This window comes from Eublepharis macularius, chromosome 10 (assembly GCF_028583425.1).
Source record: "Eublepharis macularius isolate TG4126 chromosome 10, MPM_Emac_v1.0, whole genome shotgun sequence".
NCBI classification, from domain to species: Eukaryota; Metazoa; Chordata; class Lepidosauria; order Squamata; family Eublepharidae; genus Eublepharis; species Eublepharis macularius.
The window spans coordinates 53,429,403-53,451,241 of NC_072799.1; the positions used below are offsets into that span (position 1 = coordinate 53,429,403).

General features: G+C 41.4%; 1 protein-coding gene across 1 annotated transcript in view; it reads left to right on the forward strand.

Annotated features, from left to right (window-relative positions):
• ABCE1 (ATP binding cassette subfamily E member 1) overlaps positions 1 to 18,305 on the forward strand; it is a 28,068-nt gene extending 9,763 nt beyond the window's left edge. The window contains exons 5-18 of the mRNA XM_054989931.1: positions 560 to 677; positions 1,889 to 2,026; positions 2,175 to 2,244; positions 2,730 to 2,826; positions 3,875 to 3,964; positions 8,461 to 8,582; positions 9,239 to 9,460; positions 10,458 to 10,517; positions 11,386 to 11,444; positions 11,554 to 11,664; positions 11,752 to 11,894; positions 12,423 to 12,545; positions 16,536 to 16,647; positions 16,970 to 18,305. Coding sequence (XP_054845906.1) covers positions 560 to 677; positions 1,889 to 2,026; positions 2,175 to 2,244; positions 2,730 to 2,826; positions 3,875 to 3,964; positions 8,461 to 8,582; positions 9,239 to 9,460; positions 10,458 to 10,517; positions 11,386 to 11,444; positions 11,554 to 11,664; positions 11,752 to 11,894; positions 12,423 to 12,545; positions 16,536 to 16,647; positions 16,970 to 17,017 — 1,513 coding nt within the window. The 3' untranslated portion in view covers positions 17,018 to 18,305. The remainder of the gene's footprint in view (positions 1 to 559; positions 678 to 1,888; positions 2,027 to 2,174; positions 2,245 to 2,729; positions 2,827 to 3,874; positions 3,965 to 8,460; positions 8,583 to 9,238; positions 9,461 to 10,457; positions 10,518 to 11,385; positions 11,445 to 11,553; positions 11,665 to 11,751; positions 11,895 to 12,422; positions 12,546 to 16,535; positions 16,648 to 16,969) is intronic.
• The last annotated feature ends 3,534 nt before the right edge of the window (positions 18,306 to 21,839 follow it).

Genomic DNA, 21,839 nt, shown 5'->3' on the forward strand with positions numbered 1-21,839 from the left:
CATGCATGTGCTCTTTTCACATAGTATTCTCTCCAAGTGTGAGCTTCAAGATGAAAACCTTGAAAGGGGCATGGTTAGATTGTTGATTTTCAACCTATTGGTCAACATAATAGTATTTGTCCATAGAAAGCATTTTGCTCAGTCACTTCAAGGAAGCTGGGTAAGCTTCTTTGGACAGGAAGTTTCTTCTCAGTTGAAGGATAAAACTTCTATACAGGCAACAATGTCCCTCCCCCTCAGTAGGTACAATCAGAGTTTGATTTGTGTTGCATTTTAAATACATTTAAGGACACCAGTCAGGACAGCAATAAAATGTTTGATGGGTGAGCTGCAGCTTTATAAGAGAGACACCATTCCTGCCATGCAATAAGTACGTATGCCCATGTATGTACCAGAGGACATGTGGTAAAGGGGCACTGAGAGTGTTGCTTTGCATTGCAGTTTTGCTGGTAAAGATCTCCTTGATTTGAGTTTCAGAGATGAAAACATACTGAATATGAATGAATATATTATGCTTTGTGCTGGGCCCACTTTTTGTTGCATTTGCTGTTGGATTTAGGTTGCCTATTCCACGTCCAGGAGAAGTGCTGGGATTGGTTGGAACTAATGGTATTGGAAAGTCAACTGCCTTGAAAATCTTAGCAGGAAAACAGAAGCCAAACCTTGGGAAATACGATGTAGGTATTACAAATAAGTTGTGACATGAAGTACAGTGATCTGATTGTCTTAAATTTTGTGTTTTTGAGTTCTTATGCAAATGACAACTGGTAGAGATTTCTAGACTGCAGAGATATTTGGCTTCTACTAAACGGAGGCCTAATAATATTTAGAAAATAGCCACAGCAGTGTGCAGGGAAATCTAGTTTTCAGAAGAACTGCCTAAGTTTAGTACATTTTTAATTACCAGCAGTATCCAAAAGCAGTCTCTCTCCTGCCACCCACCCCACACAAATGGCTTATTTGATGTTAGGATGTTAACTATGACTTGCTTGTGAGGACAGGTGGGCAAGAGGAAATGTGATAGGATGAGGAAATCACAGGGCACATAGTATTTGTCATTCCCTTCAGTCACTCCTTCACACTACACAGAATCAGCCCTTTCATTTCTTAATACAATTTCTCCTCTTACAACTGTGGATTAGGTTGAATTCGCAACGTATAATGTCATGTATAGCATTGTGCCTTTTGTAAATATACTGTATTATATAGTATTCATGAAGAATAGGGGTTGGATCCAACCTGTTTTTCTTCTGGTGGAACAGATAGGAGAGGTCTCCTTTTGACCACCAAAAAGGCTATGTTGGGAGATCAGGGGGCCTACCATGTAGGGCAAGAGCTGCAGTACGGAAATTGGATGAGCTTAAGGGGGGAAAGTGGCTGGATCCAGCCATAGCTGTCGAGTATTTTACTCTGAAAATTGCGTCATGCTTGGGGGGAAGAACCCTAAATTCTTACATCCGTGCTGACATTTTAATCACTGTATAAAAAGTTAGATATACGTGAAACAATATGTAAGCAATCTCTGGTACTCTATTCTTAGCTTGATATGGTATCCATGTTTAAGCTTTTCAAGAAGAATGAAGTTTTCAAGGGGAACATGTATTCTATACAGCAAAGATGGATTAAAGTCGTTTCTTGAAGATATTCCTTCTGTACAGTTTTATTTAAGTATGCCTCCTAAAAATATTAATTGGTGACTCCTTGATGTGAGAGTTACAGTAGGAGAACTTAGGAGAGATATAGCAGCAGCAGCCATATAAATCTTACATTCCAAGACCAAGAACTCTAGCCACTCACTGCCCCCTTCATCAGTCCTTGCAAAAAGCCATTTGATCATTTTGCTGAGGCATGTATCTTTCAAATCCTTGTTTTAAATTCTTCTTTATAGGACCCACCTGACTGGCAAGAAATCCTGACTTACTTTCGAGGATCCGAATTGCAGAACTACTTCACAAAGATCCTGGAAGATGACCTCAAGGCCATCATTAAACCCCAGTATGTGGACCAGATTCCTAAAGCTGCTAAAGTGAGTAATGCTGATTGCCAGAGGGGAAAGAGAGAAATTTTCGGTAATGGTTGAGCAATTCATATTCTTAAGATGGTTAGAAGTGTACTAATATTTTAGTGGTATATTTGAAATGGTGGCTCATCTGGCTGTTGCCTTGTCATGGCAGGGAACGGTGGGCTCTATATTGGACAGGAAGGATGAGACTGGAACGCAGACCATTGTATGTCAGCAGCTGGGTAAGTCATGCTTTTGTGCATGATATTGGGAAAAAAACACTTAAATTTTACTGAGTTTTTAAAACTTAGTACATTTACAAGTTGCATTGAATAATACAAGTTGATCTGCATGTTTGTCACTTATAAAAAAGTGGGTTTACATTCACATTAATTTTGAGACCCGTAAATTTCTAGTAGCAACAGAGGGCAAGATTGCACACTGACAATAAATATCAACTTGTCTTCTGTTTGGCTTGTACTCAAAGGTATGTTATGCTTCTTACTCTAAATTCCAAGAATGAGCTTCAGCATTCACTTCTTTGCTGGGGGAAATAAATGAGTTCACAACAGCCACATGTGCAAAGTTACCCTCTTGTCAAAGTGAATGTAGGTGAAACTCAAATGCATAAGGAGCAGCTGCATTGGGCTATTTACAACCTATATAATAGGTAGCAGGTGGACATTTTTGTACGTTTCTATGTGCCAAATGTTTAAAATCTTTACAGATTTGACCCATCTTAAAGAACGAAATGTTGAAGACCTGTCAGGAGGAGAACTTCAGAGATTTGCCTGCGCTGTGGTTTGCATTCAAAAAGCTGATATGTATGTAATATTCATTGGCTATTTCAATAAATTCTTTGTTTGAATTTTTCACTGTGGTTAGAAATCTTGTTTTTCTGTGGCTGCAGAGTTGTGAGTCAACTTTATTTGGCAGGGATATTTTTATGGCTTGTAATAAATTACAGGAGGTAGTACTCATTTAGGCATGTAGGCCAGAGAGTTTTTCAGTATAATTAGTCTTAAATGTTGTTTCTGTAACATTGAGTCACAACCCACACTTTTTTGGGAATATTATGTTCATATTTTGCTTTGGGGTATTGTATTGCCCATAGGATAAAAAATAATGATGTTAAAATAATGGAGATTTCACTGTTGGCAAAAATACATCTTTGTCTGAAAAAATAGCAACATCTTGCATGTCATAAGGCATTTTATATTCTGTATATAACTTCAGTTTTTAAGTTTTGATGTGAGAATATTGAAAATGCTCAGCATAGTTTACATTTCTAGCATCAGAGACGCTCTAATTTAGGGGATTACTTAGTTATGTGGATAATATATCTTTTAATATGTGTTCCTCATCTGTGCTCAGACTTTTTAACAAAGATATTGCCATGAAGTAACAACGGTTTTATAGTCAAGGAGTATAAGTGGTTGGGTAACACAAAGCCATCAGCCATAGGAGGCTGGACTGAGAAAGCAAAACAGTACTCTTTGGAATACTCACTACATAATAATATAATTTTTTTTTTTTTACAAAAACTCATATCTCACTGTTTCTACCAATAGCTTACTGACAGGATGTTCTCTACCAATTCAAGGAAATCTATAATAGCTTCTGAAAAATAATAGTTGTATTATGAATAAAATTAGGCATGCCTTCTACCTTTCCTTGATTAAAATTTGATAGGTCCAAGGTCTGTTGCTTGGCAGGCTGGGTCTGGTCTCTGTAATTCCAGTGGGCCATCCTTGTTACCTAATAAGACGGCTGAAAAAGAGCTCAGATGGAAAGGGGAAATCTTGCTGCTACTGAGCGTTAGTGTCATTTAGAGATGATTGATACATTAATGTATTTTGTTCCTTGGGATAGCTTCATGTTTGATGAGCCCTCCAGCTACTTGGATGTTAAGCAACGTCTGAAGGCTGCCATTACTATTCGATCACTAATAAATCCAGACAGGTAAGTACCAACCTTAGCCTTTCTTTTACCCAAAGGAATAGAAAAGATATGTCTGTAAATGGATTCTTACTATCTTCATGTCTTTTCAACAAGTAAAATTTCTGATCATTTTGGGGCTATAGGAACAACAAATTTGGAGAGGGGGGAATTAAAAAATTAAGTTTTAAATGAGACCTAAACTTTATTACTTCGAGTATAAAAATTCCTTATATTTAACTTGCATAACGCAGAGATTTTGTTATAGATAAAAAATATAGAAAAATAAATGTCTTTGAAGAAAGTTAATTATAATTACCCAATGTTGGAGACTGAAGAAGCTCCAGTGCCCTAATATACCTAAAGTCTATCCTAGATTATACCAGTTAAAAAAATAGGTAAAAATAACAGTTCAAAATAGATGTAATCAATGCAGTAAACAAAAAAAGGTATTATTTCGACTTAAGAACGTTGAGATAGATTTAAAGAACCACGAGTGGAATCTGTTGGCCTTCCTGTCTTGTGACATACATGCTCATCTATGTATTGTCGAAGGCTTTCACGGCCGGAGAACGATGGCGGTTGTGGATTTTCCGGGCTGTATTGCCGTGGTCTTGGCATTGTAGTTCCTGACGTTTCGCCAGCAGCTGTGACTGGCATCTTCAGAGGTGTAGCACCAAAAGACAGAGATCTCTCAGTGTCACAGTGTCATCATCTTTTCCTGTGCACCATCAAAAATGAAGATCTTAAAAGTTGTGGGACCCTTGGGGAAAGTATGGAGTGTGGGGAGTTGCGGCTTGAGTGGAAAATCTAAACTGTAGATCCCTTCTTACATGAACAGAAGTGGCTTCGCATGGAAAGGCATCTTTGGATCCAACTAAACAGTCTACAATTACACAGTCTTCTTAACCCATAAATAACAACTTCGTTTTACCAGAGCAAATTGTGTGTCTATTGAATGGGAGCTTGATTAAAAGATTTCTAAACTGAGATTCTGTTGCACTCTATATACAATGAACGGAGAAGTGGGGAAATTAAAGTGAAGGTAGCAACAAGTTATGTTCATGCCTGTTGTAGACAAACATTGGTTATGATGCTTGAACTCAGCAAGCATCTGTCTTCAATTTATATATCACCCTTCAGGACAACTTAATGTCCACTCATAGTAAAGTATATTGTTATTATCCTCATGACAATCTCCCTGTGAGGTGGGTGGGGATGAGAGAGCTCCTAGAAGCTGTGACTGACCCAAGGTCACCCAGCTGGTTTCAAATGGAGGAGTGGGGAATCAAACCCGGTTCTCCAGATTAGAGTCCTGCGCTCTTAACCACTACACCAGTATTAAACCATTACACCAGTATTAAAGATTTTCAGTAAATCAAAATACAGACAGATTACTGAAAGATCACCATTGCACAAAGTATTAGTGACAGTAGTAAAAATTAACTACATGAAATCTATATCATATCATTAAAACAATAAATGATATTCCTTACATAATACCATATCAAGTTACATTTTTAATCAAAATCAGTAGCTTCCCACTAGCTAAGCTTTCATCTTTACGTCCATGGACTGCAGTGAAATGAAGGTGTGCATGGACTGAAATGCGGTTCTTTGTAGTTGCACATTAGCTTGCTGCTTTGGTTTATGTTTTCCAGCTTAGACCAATTTCTGTTACTTGCTGTGTAATTTCGCCCAAATTTGGGTGAAGTGGGGGTGCTGGTCTATTTGCCTTTTTTTCTGCTTTTTCCCCCAGGCCTTTGCACCTATAAATACCTTTCCAATCCATGTGGACTAATTTCTCTTGTACAGTCTCATACAGTACCCTGTTCCTAAACCTTTGCATCACTGTGTCCATTTCCAGTACTGCTATTGGATGTTTATGTGATAGCTGCCTGATTATTTTGAAGTGATGCAGATGACGGCATGCCCCATCATAAATGCTGGTTTATTGCTCTCATAGTCTAAGGAGGTGCTGTTAGACATCAATTGCAGATCAGTAGGACTTGGCATTGCATGCTGCTGGAAAATATTCCAGAGATTTAATTACTTTTTTTTGTAAGTGAAAAACCCAGTGTTGTAATCTTCGAAATCACATTGAAAGGCTTGTGTGTACCTACATTTTTTTAAAGAATTAAAGGTAAGGTAAAGATTGGACTTATCTAGGTATCAAAATTCCCCTAGAAATATCTAAATTGAAAGAATATAAAATTTTGCACAAAACGGTTAATGATAAATTTAAAGATTGGGCAAAATTATCCTTGTCTTGGGCAGAAAAAATTAATCTAATAAAATCTATGATTCTTCCTTTATTTTTATTTAATTTTCTCATGCTCCCTATTAAGTTTACCAATCAAGAAATTCAAAACTGGCAAAAGAGTATAAATAAGTTTACATGGTCTAATAGGCATCCAAGAATAAATTACCCAACAATGAAACGCCCATTGAGAAACAGAGGCCTAGTTATCCCAGATGTAAAACATTATTATGAAGCCTCGCAGTTGGCAAGTCTTACAGCGATGTTAAATTCTTCTGATAATTTGGGTTGGATTCATATTGAGTCCTCATATATATTTCCTAACAATATAAAAGTCATAATATGGGCACATTAAAAAAATAAACGATCCCATGTCTATCTTCCCATTCATTGACAACACTTTAAGGATATGGGATAAAGAAAGCAAGTATTTAGCCCCAAGTATTTCACCACTGCCGTCTTTTCTTGGTCAATCATGATTTCAACCTGGCATGGACCCTTACTCTTAAAGAATGGAGAAAACTTAACAAAACAAGAATCATAGATATAAGTAAACAAGGCACTATATTAGAGAAATCTCAAATCAAAAAAGACACTAACATTACAGTCCCATGGTTTCAATACCTTCAACTTAAGCATTTGTCAGAGAGAACCTTGATTAAAACCTCACTAAAACGCGAAATGACAGATTTTTGAATGCTTGCTTAAGCATGCACATTTTCAGTGTAAAGGCTTAATAGCAAAAATTTACGTCTTGAACTCAAAAGAAAATCACATTCCTCCAAAATGCCAAGCTAAGTGGAACGAAGATTGTAACACCGCCTTGTCCAAAACTCAGTGGACTTCAATCTAGTCAGGAAGGATCTTACAGTCTAAAGTAATATTAAAATGATATCCTTTAAATTGATGGCAAGGTGGTATATGACATCTCTACAACTCCATCATATCAATGCTAGAATGCACCCACTTTGCTCGAAACAATGTGGCTTGATTGGTGAGTATATTCATTTATGGTGGTCATGCCCCAAAGTACAGTCTTTCTGAGATTTAATTATTACACGGATTTTAAAAATAACTGGATATGCAATCTCTAAACATCCTGAAGTAATCCTTTTGTGCTCATGGGAAAATTCTGAGATTCCAAATATTAGGAAAAACCTGGTCTTTACAATGCTTGCAGCAGCAAAGATACTGTTAGCAACTACCTGGAAACAAGACAAGACACCGTCTGTAGCAAACTGGAATAAAAAACGTTGGGATGTATTTATTATGGACAAGATAGCTTACCGATTGCAATCTATTGACAACCCACAATACCAATCAACATTTTTGGAACAGTGGCTGCCTTTTTTAAATTACATAAGCAGTACTAAACAATTGTATTCTACTAACCCATTTGTTTGTAGCTTTTTAACTTGATTAAGCAGGGTTTTTTACATATTGTATAGTCATAGTTAGACTTCAAGTTTATGTTCTGTTATTCCTTCTAAGACCTATCTAAACTCTACAGTCTGTACATAGCTTACTATTTGTTGTGTATTGTTATGTAATTTTTTTTTTGAAAACTTGCAAAAATTTTAAAAAATTTTTTAAAAGAATTAAAGGTAAGGTAAAGACCATTTCAGTAATGTCACATGAAGTAGAGAATTAATTTATTCTCAAATGCTTCTTGATTTCATGTTATAGTAGATGACTAATAGAACATAGAATGCTTCCAGTTTACCACGCCATGCTCAGTATCACTGCTAATATATGGTGTTAGAATATTAGTAGTGAAGTGTTGCTCTTGTGTTCGGCAGACATTTTTGCTTGGAAACTGACAAAAGGTTAAAAAAAATCATTATCCAACCTCTAAACCAAAAGTCCCCAATCTTTTTGAGCCTGCAGGCACCTCTGGAATTCTGAGTGGTGGGCATAACCACAAAATGGCTGCCATGGGAGATGGAGCTAACCACACACTCACAGAAGCAGCCCAAGTGCAGGGGACAAAACAATTTTAAAAAATACACTGGGGAAGAGAAGCACAAGAGAGACAAAAACTAAACTGTGTTGGCAGCTGCCACCAAAACAATGTTATATTAATCTGCGCAGGCAATCAGAGGCCCTGCTGTGCTGGAACTCCACCTGGTCCTACGTACTTTCTACAACACTTGGTAGGCACTAGGAGAGATGTCAGTGGGCTCTGTGGAGTCACACTGGGGGCTTGTGCTCTTAATATTTGAGTATTTGAAACTGAAATAAAATGTGTATTGTTTTTCAGATACATTATTGTTGTGGAGCATGACCTGAGCGTTCTGGATTATCTCTCTGACTTCATCTGCTGTTTATATGGCGTGCCAAGCGCTTATGGAGTTGTTACCATGCCTTTCAGTGTAAGAGAAGGTAATAATAACAGTGCACTTACATACCGCTCTTCTAAACAGATGCATGCTCCATTCAGACCAGTGAACACAGCTGGGGAGCTGGGGCTGGGAAAAGTGGCTTATGCAAGGCCACCTGCTGATCTCATGGTAGTAGTAGGATTCGAACCAGCAGAGTAACTATTATTAACTCCTTTTTTCCTGTTCTGTTACGTCATATGCATTTTTAAATTTATTTTTAAAGTACCTCTACTGTTGATAACTACTGATTATTTTAAATATACCTACAAAGAACAAAACGCTTCCTAGCATCTCTCTGGATTGTCATACAATGAAGTAGGTGATACTAGACCAGCTAGTGGTTTGAATGGCCTCTGGTCCTCTGCTGCATGGTATGGTGGTTCTACTTATTCCTTCCCTGGTATGTTTTGCCTTTATGGTGTGCAGATAAAATCAAGTTTGGGGGGCAAATTTTTTAGTAAAAGTATTAAAATAACTTATTTTTATTGTCATCATCTCCTAAACTTAGAGATTTTTGGTGTATGTCATGCCATAATGTCTCTCTTCACTCCTCTTTCTCTGTCTCTTGTCAGTTGTTCTCCAGTAATCCCGTTAAGTGTGGCACTCTTACTCTATTATGCTTGGCACTCTTACTAACGTAGGCTTCTTTTCTCACAGGTATAAATATATTCTTGGATGGCTACGTTCCTACAGAAAATCTAAGGTTCCGAGATGCATCTTTAGTTTTCAAAGTAGCAGAAACAGCTAATGAAGAAGAAGTTAAGAAGATGTGTATGTATAAATATCCTGGAATGAGAAAAAAGATGGGAGAATTTGAGCTGTCGATTGTTGCAGGAGAATTCACTGACTCTGAGATCATGGTCATGCTGGGAGAAAATGGTGAGTGCACACTCAGTATTATAGTTGTTCAGGCTTAAATTCCAAAAGTATATCAAGGGTCTGAATGGATGATACTGCTTGCTTCTGACCACTTTGGTCCATGTTAGTATACATCTAATTTCAAATAATGTTTATCCTCCAAAATTCCTATTTAGTAATAGAAATGGGGCATACAGAGTTCTGTAGGAGTTGGTCTCTAATTGCTTCCTAACACAAGTAATAATATTTTACTGTCCCAATGGACAGCACCATAATGAGTGTGTGGATTGAAAATCATTATTCCAAAGGGAAAGGGGTGGTGGTAGTGGTGAATTTTATTTAAACACCCTTTACTTTCTCATTTGTTCTGCTGTTTGAAGACCCAGTGAAACCAAGATCCCCCTCAAATCAAGTTGCTCGTCTTCTACAGTTGGACTAAAAGTGTAAATTATATACTACCGCTTATCCTGTATTACTTCGTGAATTTCAGTACCCAAATAGCTGCATTCTCTTGAGGACCTAGTTTTGGTTGATGTCTAAGGTGTCAAGGGAGAAGATAGCTCTCGAAGATGAGGGAGAGGGCAAGCCTTTTGGTCCTGTAAAGGTCATCACTTATTTTGAATGGTGCCTGATTCAAAACTTGAGAGCGTTTGCTCTGTGACTTACCCTGGCCAGAGGCACATAAGGAGCCACATTCTGCACCAACTGGAGCTCTTGAATAGTCGTCCCAAGAAGTCTTATATGCAACACATGGCAATAAACTAGCCATGCAACAATTTATAGTAAATGTCAACTTTTTAAAAAAAATAACTGTTCTTTTAGTAAGAGATTTTTAAAACCAAATTATTGCCAGTATCTCCTTTAATTCCTGGTGTAGTACTTGTCACTCATACGTTTTAAAGTCATCAGAGAGATTGCAGTTCTGTAATAGCTCTGTTAACTTAATTATATGCAGATTTGTGTATTTAGGCCAGCCACGTATTAGCTAACATTAAGTATTTTCTTTTTTATCTTTTAGGAACGGGCAAAACTACATTTATTCGTATGCTTGCAGGAAGACTTACACCTGATGATAAAAGTAATGTGTTTTGTTTAGGAGTATGCGCTAAAAAATCAGTATTTTCAGATTTGGGTATCTGAAATACCATATATATTTGATATTCCTAATGTTTGGGTCCAAAAATACCAGTATAGTATTCAGATCTGGGTTTTATTCAAAATTCTGAATATATTCAGCTCCATTATTCCGTACAGGGGAATTTTTCCAGGGGGCTGGAAGGGCAATTTTTCAAGAAAAAGTACACCAAAATTGCGGAGAACCTAGTTTTGGCTTGTCCACTAAAGAATCCCCAAGTTTTGAGCCAATTGGGTCAAGGGGTCCAGTTCTGTGGGCCCCTGAAATGGTGCTCCCAGCCACTCTCCATTATTTAACATGGGGTGGGGAGGTTTATCTAATGCTTTTGCTGAGCCCAACAGAACCCTAAAGATGTCAGACAGAATCCAGGACCAATGCAAGCCCATCAGAACCAAAATCAAACCAGAGAATACCAGCAATCAAACCAGCTAGCCAGTAGTACCAAGGCAGCCAGCCAGACCTGGCAATGGCATAATGCAAGCAAGGAACACTGACAGAGACGCATGCACAGTAACATTGTCTCCCTTCCCCCTCCTCCTGTAGCCCAGGAAAACTACAAAGGTGGGGTGAACAAGATGCTGCAACCTTTAAAATGCAATTCCTGAATATTCCCGAATATATCCAGATAATTCAGGGATGTAAATCCTGTTTGTCCAAATCAGATATATCCAGATATAGTCAACTAATAGCAGATTAGTATATTTTAAACCAGATATACTGAATCGCATATCCCTATTTTGTTTTGTTATACTGTTTGAAACATTGATTTCATTTGTGTTGATGGTGGTTAATGGATTCTCTTTTTTTGTAGGTGAAGTGCCAGTTTTAAACGTTAGTTACAAGCCACAGAAGATCAGTCCTAAGTCTACAGTAAGTGTTTGCTGCTTTGATTTTTTAAGTTTTTTCTAGGTATTAATAATGGAAATGGTTTCATGAGGAGTATTGCAGTGAGCTACATATAAGTTTCTTATTTAAACAGGGAAGTGTACGTCAGCTGCTTCATGAAAAGATTCGAGATGCCTATACTCACCCACAGTTTGTGACAGATGTAATGAAGCCTCTCCAAATAGAAAATATCATTGATCAAGAGGTATTATCCATGGCATGTTATGCTCAGGGGTTTTTTGCTTATCATTAAAACAGCAGCGAGTCTTGTTTCTAATTTTGCCTTGAATAGGTTCAAACATTGTCTGGTGGTGAGTTGCAGCGGGTTGCTCTTGCTCTCTGTCTTGGCAAGCCTGCTGATGTCTACCTGATTGATGAACCTTCTGCATACCTGGACTCGGAACAACGTTTGATGGCAGCTAGAGTTGTCAAACGGTAATTTCAGCAGCCTAGGGGAGAGAGGGGTGCTTGCCTGAAGACTTCAGTGGTTTTATTTTTGACTAGGAACAGAGCCCGTTGTATGGAAAAATACAACAGGCTCTAGAAAACTTGAGAGGGCCACACCACCATGCTGGGCCTCCGCACCACCTGCAAGGCCACTGGGGAGCCTTGGGAGGGCTGCACCGCCATGCCGGGCCTCCCTCCAACCTCTGTGGCCCCTCAGAGGCCTGGTGCAGCATACAGCCCTCCCAAGGCCCCACTGCTGCCTCCTCAGGGCCTCCAGAGGGCTGTGCCACTGTGCCAGGCCTTCCCACTGCCACGTGGGGCCTCCCAAGGCAAGCCATGTTGCTGATGACTCACTTTTTTTATCCCCATGAAGGGGCCTGCGAGTGCACCTGCGTAGGGATAAGAACTGAGTTGACGCCAGTACGGCTTGCCTTTTATATAGTAGGGTTCATTTGTAGAATCATTCTTTTAAAAGAAATAAAAGTTATAAACCTCATTAAATTCTTTTTGTTTCAGTTTCATTCTTCATGCTAAAAAAACTGCCTTTGTTGTGGAACATGACTTCATCATGGCTACCTACCTAGCAGATCGTGTTATTGTCTTTGATGGCATTCCATCTAAGAGCACAGTGGCAAACAGGTAATAAGCATGGACAAAAGATAAAACATAATGCAGAACTCTGATATGTATGCTAGTGTTGCAGTTGTGTGTGTGGATTCTGCATTCTCCAGCTAGTTCAGGAAACAACCGTTATCACTGTGCGTGTTTATTTTGCAGCTGGAAGATGGGGTTGGATCACATGATGTGCTTTTGCCAACAGAACCCCTGAGCAGATCTTTCTGTTATCTTATTTTTATACCACTTTACTAATAGCAAGACCCTCAGGCTAGAGACTTGTGAACCACCCACACCTTCCTTTTATTTTACGATACCAGGCCCACTGGCAGCTTTAGGTGGGTCAGGTAAAGTGGATTTCTTTTATTACTGTGTTGTCTTTTATACACATAGATTCCTTAATCCTGTACCAGAGAGCACATCAGCTTATGAATCAAGACCCCTTTTCCCTGGGTCATGCGGTGTGTGTAGTGTGTTATATGGGTTGAGGATAAAATGGGCACCACATATAACAAAAGATGTAAATGTATTTAGTCGGTAAGTGTGGCCCGTGATACCTTCCCACTCTAGTCTGATAGCTTAGCACAGCAAAACTAGGAGGTGCATTATGTGTAAGGGTTACAATGTTTGTTCTTTCAGCACTTCAGGCAATAACAACTCACAGTTTTTATTGAGGAACAGCATCCAAACCGTGCCTGTCTAAAATCATACGCTAAAGTCTCTATTGCACTCCCTGCCTAGTCAGGATACCTCCTATTCCTTCTCCTTCCAAAATCAAACTCCTCATTTTTTGTCCATTGATTCGTGACTCTTAAACTTCTCAGGGTTTTTTTTTTTAACTTTAGCATTCCATTCAGCCTTTCAAATCTGATTGGCCCACTCTAAACTGGGAGAAGATAGAGTGGAGTCGACTCCTGTCCATCACAGTCTGTGGGATCCTAGGCATGGGCTTCATATTTTCATAATTTAAAGGCAGGTATTTTATTCTGCAGACTAAAGGACCATGTAGGTGCTACTTCTATGACACATTCAGTCACATAGAGCCTGTATAGTCTGCAAACTAGAGCAGCTTGTATCATATATGAGATATGAGACAATGTGATGATTATCTAATGATAAAACCCATTGTTTAATTTCTCTTACTGGGATAATGTGCTCTGCTAAATGCAGAATGAAAGTTCTGCCTTTCACATCCTATTGTAATTGGGTTGGAGCAACTACAGGAAGTGTAGTTGGAGGCGTTACCCACTTACCTCCTTACAATAACCATTAGAGGCAGGCTAGAAACTCCCTAGCGGAATGTGTGTTCTTCACCTTGGTGTGTAGCCAGTCAGCTATCAATCGTATCATTGTACAGTTGTAAAGAATGCATTGCAGATTTGCCTGTTCTTTATATGGATTAGTGGATCATTTAAATAGTGACTTAAGATTCTATAATTCCAATGTCAGTCAAGATTAACTCACTGGAAAATCCAACGACCTGTTTATTAGCATGTTGCTCTGTTCATCCAGCAAAGCTGTTACGAGAGCCCTTGGGCTATATAAGAATAAAGCCTTTCCCGTTAACATACATTTTTGGTGTCAAGGGCAAACGATTGAATGGCATAATGCTTACTAAAGCAGAGTAGATAAGTTACCTAATATGTTATGAACTTAGTAAAAAAGAACAAAGTGTGTGAAAATAAAAGACGAGTAGAAAGACTGGGAAGACTATGCATTGCCTGCATGTTCTCCAAAACTTTGCAAATAAGGCCCTATTGATAACATTCTCTTGTTTTTATCCACTTCAATTCACTTGTTTTCATTCACTTTCCTTTGGGGGGAAATTTGGGGAATGTGGGTTTCTTGCCCTGCTCAGGCATTTGTACTTCATCTAACATTTTTAAATTTCCCGTTTCCAGATGAATTCTTCTATTTGAGTGCTGTAATTTTCCGTTAGAGTTTGTAGCAGTAAATTACACATTTTAGGTGTGCTGGCTGTTCAACTATAACTTGCTGGATTTTCATACATGAGGTTTTACTCTATTAGATTATAGATAAACATTATATAAGATAATGCCCTGTGAAAGCACAGATGAAGGCAAAACATTCCAATGAGATTTCCTTTCATTTTAAAGAACAGTCATAGAGAAATTGAAGTGAACAAAATGTGTGTATTGTGTGACAACCTATAGATAAAAAAATATGGAGGTACTATAGTATTTATAACAATGGATTACCTTAAGAGAGGTATAGGCAAGCACTAAATTAGTCTGAACTGTGGGTTCATAGTGAGGAAACAGGTATAAGGAGTCAAATTTCCATCCTTATGAGTTTGTGTAAGCATATTGTTAATCTGTTTAAAAATCGTTTTTCCATGTGACATGTAGATCAGTGGTTGCATCTCCCCATCTGTAAACCATATTCTTAAATTCCTTTCAGGTCTACCACTATTAATAGATTTCAAAATGTGGCAGGTATTTGCTGTTTGAAGCAACACACCTCACACCTGTTTTAAGACATTTACACTGGTGGTTCATTCGATTTTTAGTTCAATTCAGGGTGCTTACTGTTGAAGCCCTTCGTGTCTTGGAACTCAGATATGCAGCATCGATGCTCCTCGGGGCCTTCTGTCCTGTCCCAGGCACATTGAACCTGCTACTGCTCAGTCTTGAGCTTTTTCAGTAGAGGACCCCATGTGATGGAATAGCCGTCCTAGACATGACAGGATGGCATCCACTAAAATTTTAGGAAGCAACAGAACTTTGAAAGAGTGCTTTTCAGTAGCTTTTTTCTGGTAGTAATTATGTTTAACATTAGAGTACGGTGATATTGCTAGTTATCATAAGGTACCTTGAGTGCTTCAGGGGAGGCAAGTGGGCTGAAAATATCTTCAAAGGTTTGTTTTACATGTGTCATATTATAAAACAAGGGATTCTTAATGTCACTTGCGAACATTTCCCAACAAGATAACTGAACTTACGTCTGGTACTGATAGACATCATAGTGCAGCACGGTTGAAAATCAGATTCCCTTCATAGTACCTGTGCACTGTCAGATCCATTGTGTTATGCTATGTGTTGTTCAGAAACATTGGCTTAGATATATGACTCCACTGTAGTGAAGTGCTCACATTTCTACCACATGCTGCATTTTAAAATACGAATGGATGCATAGTCCTGTATGTTGACCCTAATAGTGGTGGTTGCTGGCATATTAGACTTGACCTCTACTGGCCAAGTGGCATGCTTTAGCAAGCAACTGCCTGATGTTGGTATTTGTCTGTAGTGCTGCTTGATAGGGTGACGGGGGAGAAATAAGAGGGGCGGAACAGCATCCCGAGATGCCACGTCACTTCTGACTGCATAACTGTTTGGGTAAGGCCCACCCTGCCGGTCCCCCAGGGGTTGCCAGCCAAGAAGATAATGGCTCTTGACTTCCCTATGCCAAAGCTGAGCAATACTTACAGATCTTCCAGTCACCAACTGGAGATGCTACCATAATGATGTTTGTGGTTTGTATATTATTGTGTCTGTAACTTTGATACAGAATTGTATCTACTTCTCTCTGCAGCCTAAGTCTCTGCTACGTCCTTGAAGTCTGGATGGATTTGTTTTGCTGCAGTGTCTACTGCCATGTCTTCTACCTTTTTAATCCACTTTCTGTAATACAGAATGTCTTGCTTTAGACAATTTGTTGGGATGTTTTCCAGTTTTTTAATTCCAGTGCTACTGCATTGTTTATTGGATGTATTTGCTGTTCCTTTGAAATAATTTCTATATTTTGTTATCCATCTTGAGTCTTAGTGAGAAAGGCAGACTATAAAATGAATAAATGACACCAACACACAAGAAATTTTGAAATTACCAAGTCATTTGGCATGACCCTTTATTGATGCAAAAGCTGATAGGGTTAAGTTATTACTATTTCAAAGTTGCAGTTGAGAACTATAATTGTAAAGTGGCTTTCATTTGATCACAAACCTTTTGTTAACTTTGGGAAAGATGTATATTTGACGCTCTTTTTTTTTTTTAGTCCTCAGACTCTCTTGGCTGGCATGAATAAATTTTTGTCTCAACTTGAGATTACTTTCAGAAGAGATCCAAACAATTACAGACCAAGAATAAACAAACTCAATTCAATCAAGGTAAGAATAGCTGGTATAGCTAATTCTGACACTAATTACTTTCTACCTTTCCAATCTACCAAATCTACGGTCTCGGCCCAAAAGCAAGTTGCTGTTCTGTCAGCACAGCAGCAGGTCCATTTGTGGGAGAAGTTTCTTGATCTCCGCACCACCTGGCCAGAAGACTTCCAGCCCCCCCCCCCCATTTTGTCTGGTCCACTGATCTGCAGAAGCACAACTTTGGCAGGCACAGAATGCGGGGTCGGGGGGGTGGGTGTTCCTTGGGCTTCTATGGATAAATTTGTTAATCAACAGCAAATAATTGACCTTTTTTGTTTTCTAGGATGTGGAACAGAAGAAAAGTGGGAACTACTTTTTCTTGGATGATTAAATGAAATGTTAAATCAGTTTATAAAACTGAAACCGTTGTTATATAAAATGCAATCAGGTTTTAAAATACCGTGCTCATTCCAGAGATAAAAATGCAACGGTATGGTCATGTAACATCTACTGCCACTTAGCAGTGTACCTGCCAAGGCCATCTTTTGGATGTAATATTTCAAAGCAGTGACAGCTAAAATTAGCATCCCAAGAGACTGTTTTTTTCACAATTTGGGGAGATATGGGTTCAGATGTAACTTATTAATGTACCAAATGCTGACATGTTTCCAATCTTCAGTCTTTCAGCTGTTTTCTGTACAAGATGGTTTACAAAAAATGTCAAGATACAGATTGCTATTTTAAAAAAAAAAATTTGAATCTCTCTGAGGGTTTCATAAATAAATGTCCACCTATATCTACACTTGTTAATGAACCTAATTCATTAAATAATATGCACTGTCTGTCCTAAGAACTTGTCAGCCAGCATGTCTCTTAACTTCTCCACACCCTTCAGATTGATGTTCCTAACTTGAATTTGGCTTCCATGACTATTGAATATATTAAGTGCCGTACTTCTTCATTTTTAGCAGTAGAAAGACATGACAAGGGAAAAGCTAGGAGGAGCCCATCTATATATTTTACGGTGTAGTTCACTTCATACATGTTGACTTGAACTTGAGGTGGGATTCTCTAGGTTTAAGCATGCAGCACTTCAAATTTCTGCTTTTAAGATACAAATTTTTCAAAAGTACATAGAGTAGCAAGAATATGGGAAATACCTACTTCCCTAATTCACACGCATTCACGAAGACCACCTACAAGGGAGTGGTTAAGTAATGGAGCTGCGCTGCAGCACTTCACAGGTTCGAATGTCACTACTCATCTGATGGCCTTGGCTAAGCCCACTCCTCTCCTCCCCAGCTGTATTGTGGGGTAACAACACTGACTTTGTTCACAGATCTGAATGGGCACTTATCTGTCCAGAGGAGTGGTATATAAATGAACTGTTTTACTTTGACAAAAGCACCTTTGGCTCTCAAAAGCTTGTTGGTCTTTAAGGTGCTTCTGAACTCAAGTCTTGCTGTTTCTGTACTGCAGACCAACACTATTACCCACCTGCAAATATTATGTTGTCCTTGTCTCAAATTCATTGTAGTCGGAGCCTGGAAGAGAGCTTTACTAGTTGAGACTTTGCAGCCCAGTCACCAAGTTCAGGTATCTTTCCTGTTGCAGAAGTCTTCATTGTTTGGAAGTTGGTGTCTGTCACTTTTGAATAAATGGTCACCACTCAACAGAGATTTAAGGGATTTTTACTTCTATTATTAAATCTCTACCCCTTATCCTTCTGGCTTCTGTGTTTAACGAATCACTAGACTATAAAATGATGTGGTCTCGCTACTAAAATTGCATAGGAGCCATTGGTGACTATGAAAGGTTCTTAAAGCTCCAAGGAGCTAAAGTTACATGTTTAACATTCAGACATCTTCTACCACAAGTTCAGCTACTTATGCTCCTGGATTCTTTTATATACAAATTTACTTTTGGCAAGCTTTCAATTAAGTGACTTGCAGAACTCAAATATGATGCATAAGGTGAAAATAAAGCATTGCATTAATATGTAATCATGTTTATTCACACATTCACCTTTACATCTGCCTGACAGAGACTGAGGTAGAGAAGACTGCACTATTTTATCATAGGGTGAGCACATACCAAGGTAGAAAGGAGTAGAAGTTTTCTCCTTGCTGTGCTAGTTTTCAGTTTTCATAGTTTGTGAAAGAGTATTCAAAGACTAGAAGTTATCACCTGCTGCAGTTCAATATAGCACAATCCATTTTATATCCTCATTGCCTGGCCTGTCTCTATACTAAAGAGACAAATGTTTACTTGCCTCAAAATCAGTACTCCTCCCTCCAGTGCAAGCTACATTCCTGTATATTGACGCTTAGGCAAAAACAGGCAGGCAGACTCGGTCCTAGTGCTGACTTCTATGCACCTATTCACCCCAGAATAAAAAAAAGGACCTGCAGAACTGCCCTTGTGCCCCCACCCCAGTGGTGGTTGGGGGGAGTGACAGAGAGCATGCCTCTTTCCCTCCCATCGGTCACCTTGTGGATATTCCCCTGGCTTGAAGTTCCAAAGATGCCAAGGACTCAGAAACATCTATGCTATAGTTAGATGGAACATGGCTTATGCCTGAACTGGGTTTTCACACCTGGGGGTAGTTTGAAGCTCAGTATTTCAGTAACTAGTAAATCGTCTTCGTCCTTCTGTGCAGCCCCACATTGGGACTGCGCAGGCGCAGGCCAGCCGCGGAAAAGATTTTTCTAGCTCTAAGAGATGTGAGGGGGACGTTCGGATCCACCGCGCATGCGCGCCGGTGTTCCCGCCAATTTTGAATGCATATATATCCGAACGACCCCGGCATTCCCTCAGTTCCTTTTTCGCCGCCGTCGAAAAGGTTCTTATTGTCTAGCGTTCGTTTCCAGCGTCTCTTCGGAGTTTTGGATCGTTTCTTCTGCTGGTCGGTATTTTCCCCTTGTCATCTGTCGGGAGATACCGTTCATTATGTCGCAGACATCTTTGTTTAAAAAGTGTCATAAATGCGGCACTAAGATGACCCATTCGGACGGCCATGAGCTCTGCCTCATCTGCCTGGGCGAGGGGCATGTTGTCGAGCGCTGCTCCATTTGTATGTCCTTCACTCCGAAGGCAAGGAGTGATCGGAAGGCCAGGCTCCGTGCCTTCTTGTGGGATGCCAACCTTCTCCCCCCCAAGCCATCGGGCTCTTCGGGAGATAGGCCGCGCTCCGCCGCTCCGTCACCGGCGCCGTCTCGTAAGTCGCCAGAGCCGCTCCCCTCGGAACCGACGGGGCAACCCGTTCCGGAGGCCCGACCTGATTCCGGTTCCGGGGATCGTCCTTCGAGCCGGAAGGCCAAGAAGCGTTCCGCGCCCAAGCCGAAGTCCTCCTCCAAGCCTTCGGTTCCGGAGGCTGTTTCGGAGCCCCCGTCCAAGAAGGCCAAGGCGAAGTCGAGGGCCAAGGGCCGTGCATTGTCCCCAGCTCCGACTGTGCTGCCTGGTTCTCCGGCCGAACCAGTCCTGGTACCCGACGATGTGGTGAGTCTCCACACCCCGTCGCCTCCTTGCACGCCTCCTCCGTCGGTTCCCGAGGAATTTATGCCGTTTCCGCCTTTCCCGGAACCGTTCCAATCTTTTGAGCGCTCCCTGCCGTCCGCCCCGGCGCCTTCAGAGGCCTCCGTTCCACTGCCGTCTACCTCGTCGGTTCCGATGCCTCTTCGCTGGCCTGCCCCGGTGCCTGCTCCTCTGCCCCCTTGCCAGCCGGTCGCGGGGGTTGGGAACATGACCTCCTGGCAGGATTTTGTGGCGTGGTTCCAGCAGTCACTGCCCTTCCTGCAACATCCGTCGGTTCCGATGGTCTCCGTTCCGGCTCAGCCAGTCGGGCTCCCAGCACCCGCTCCTCCACCTCCGGGCTTGCCTCTGCGACCGCCGGTTCCTGCAACTTATCCGTCGGCCCCGACCGCTCACCGGTCTTCGGTTCCGACGCAAACCTCGCCGGAGTTTTCGGATTCCGAGGATGATGAAGGTCTGGCGTCACCGTCGGAGTGCTCTTCAGACGCGGCCTCGGATCCTTCCCCGGATGATACCGTGGGTGGGCCCCGCTCATCGTCCCCGAATGACGATTACAGGCTATTCTCCGAACAAATGGTGCGGATGGCCGCCGCGCTGGAGATAGACGTCTCCTCCACGACCTCCAAGCCCAAGAGTAAGCTGCTGGAGGCGCTGTATTCCGGGTCCCCCGCGTCGGTGGCGTTTCCCCCTGTGGAGGATTTTGTTGATAACGCTCTCGCGCTCTGGCAGACGCCGGCGTCCCTGTCCGCGACGGCAAAGAAGGTGGAACGGTACTACCGTTTAAAGCAAGATGATTGCCCGTACCTCTTCAATCACCCGAAACCCTCGTCGATCGTGGCTGAGGAGGGTCAGGCTCGGTTCCGTTCCGGTTCCTCGTCGGCCCCGGCGGACCGAGAAGGCAGAAAGCTGGATGGCGTGGGCAGGAAACTCTACTCATCCGCGTCTCTGGGATTCCGTATTGCCAACTTCCAGGCCATAATGGGATCCTATAATCTATTCCTGTGGAAGAGGCTGTCCTCTTACCTCTCCGACCTCCCGGAGGATCGCCGCCACCTGGTTAAGGCCCTCCAAGCCGAGGCCGTGAAGCTGTCAAAACAGCAAATGACAGCTGGCAAGGACGCCGCCGACTCTGCAGCGCGAGCGATGGCAACTTCGGTGGTCCTGCGTCGGCACGCCTGGCTCCGGTCCACGGCCCTGCCTCCAGAGAAGAAGGCGAAGGTGGAGGACTTCCCGTTCGAGGGGCCCCAGCTCTTCTCGGAGAAGACGGATGAGTCCCTCTCCCTGATGAAGAAGAATCAGCAGACGGCCAAGTCCCTCGGGGTCGCCCCCTCAGCCCAGTCGTCGGGTCCGAGGTATCGCTATGGTCGGTTCCGATCCTACCAGACCCCTTACCAGCCTTACCAGCAGCGTCAAGGGCGCTTCTTCTCGGGCCAGTCCTACGGTCACCGATCCTACTCTGCCCAGCAGCGTCACCCTTCCAGGCGCTCCGGCCGGTCCAAGGGCAGGCAACAGCCCTCTTCACCCAAGCCTTCGACCTCGGCGCAGAAGCCCTCGGTCTTCTGACTGCGCCTGAACGCTCCCCCGTTGGCCTCCGAGGGTGCTTCCTCTGCTGCCCAGTTTCTGGACAGGCTTCGACCTTTTTTGCCCTGTTGGCAACGTGTTACTTCTGACGCTTGGGTCCT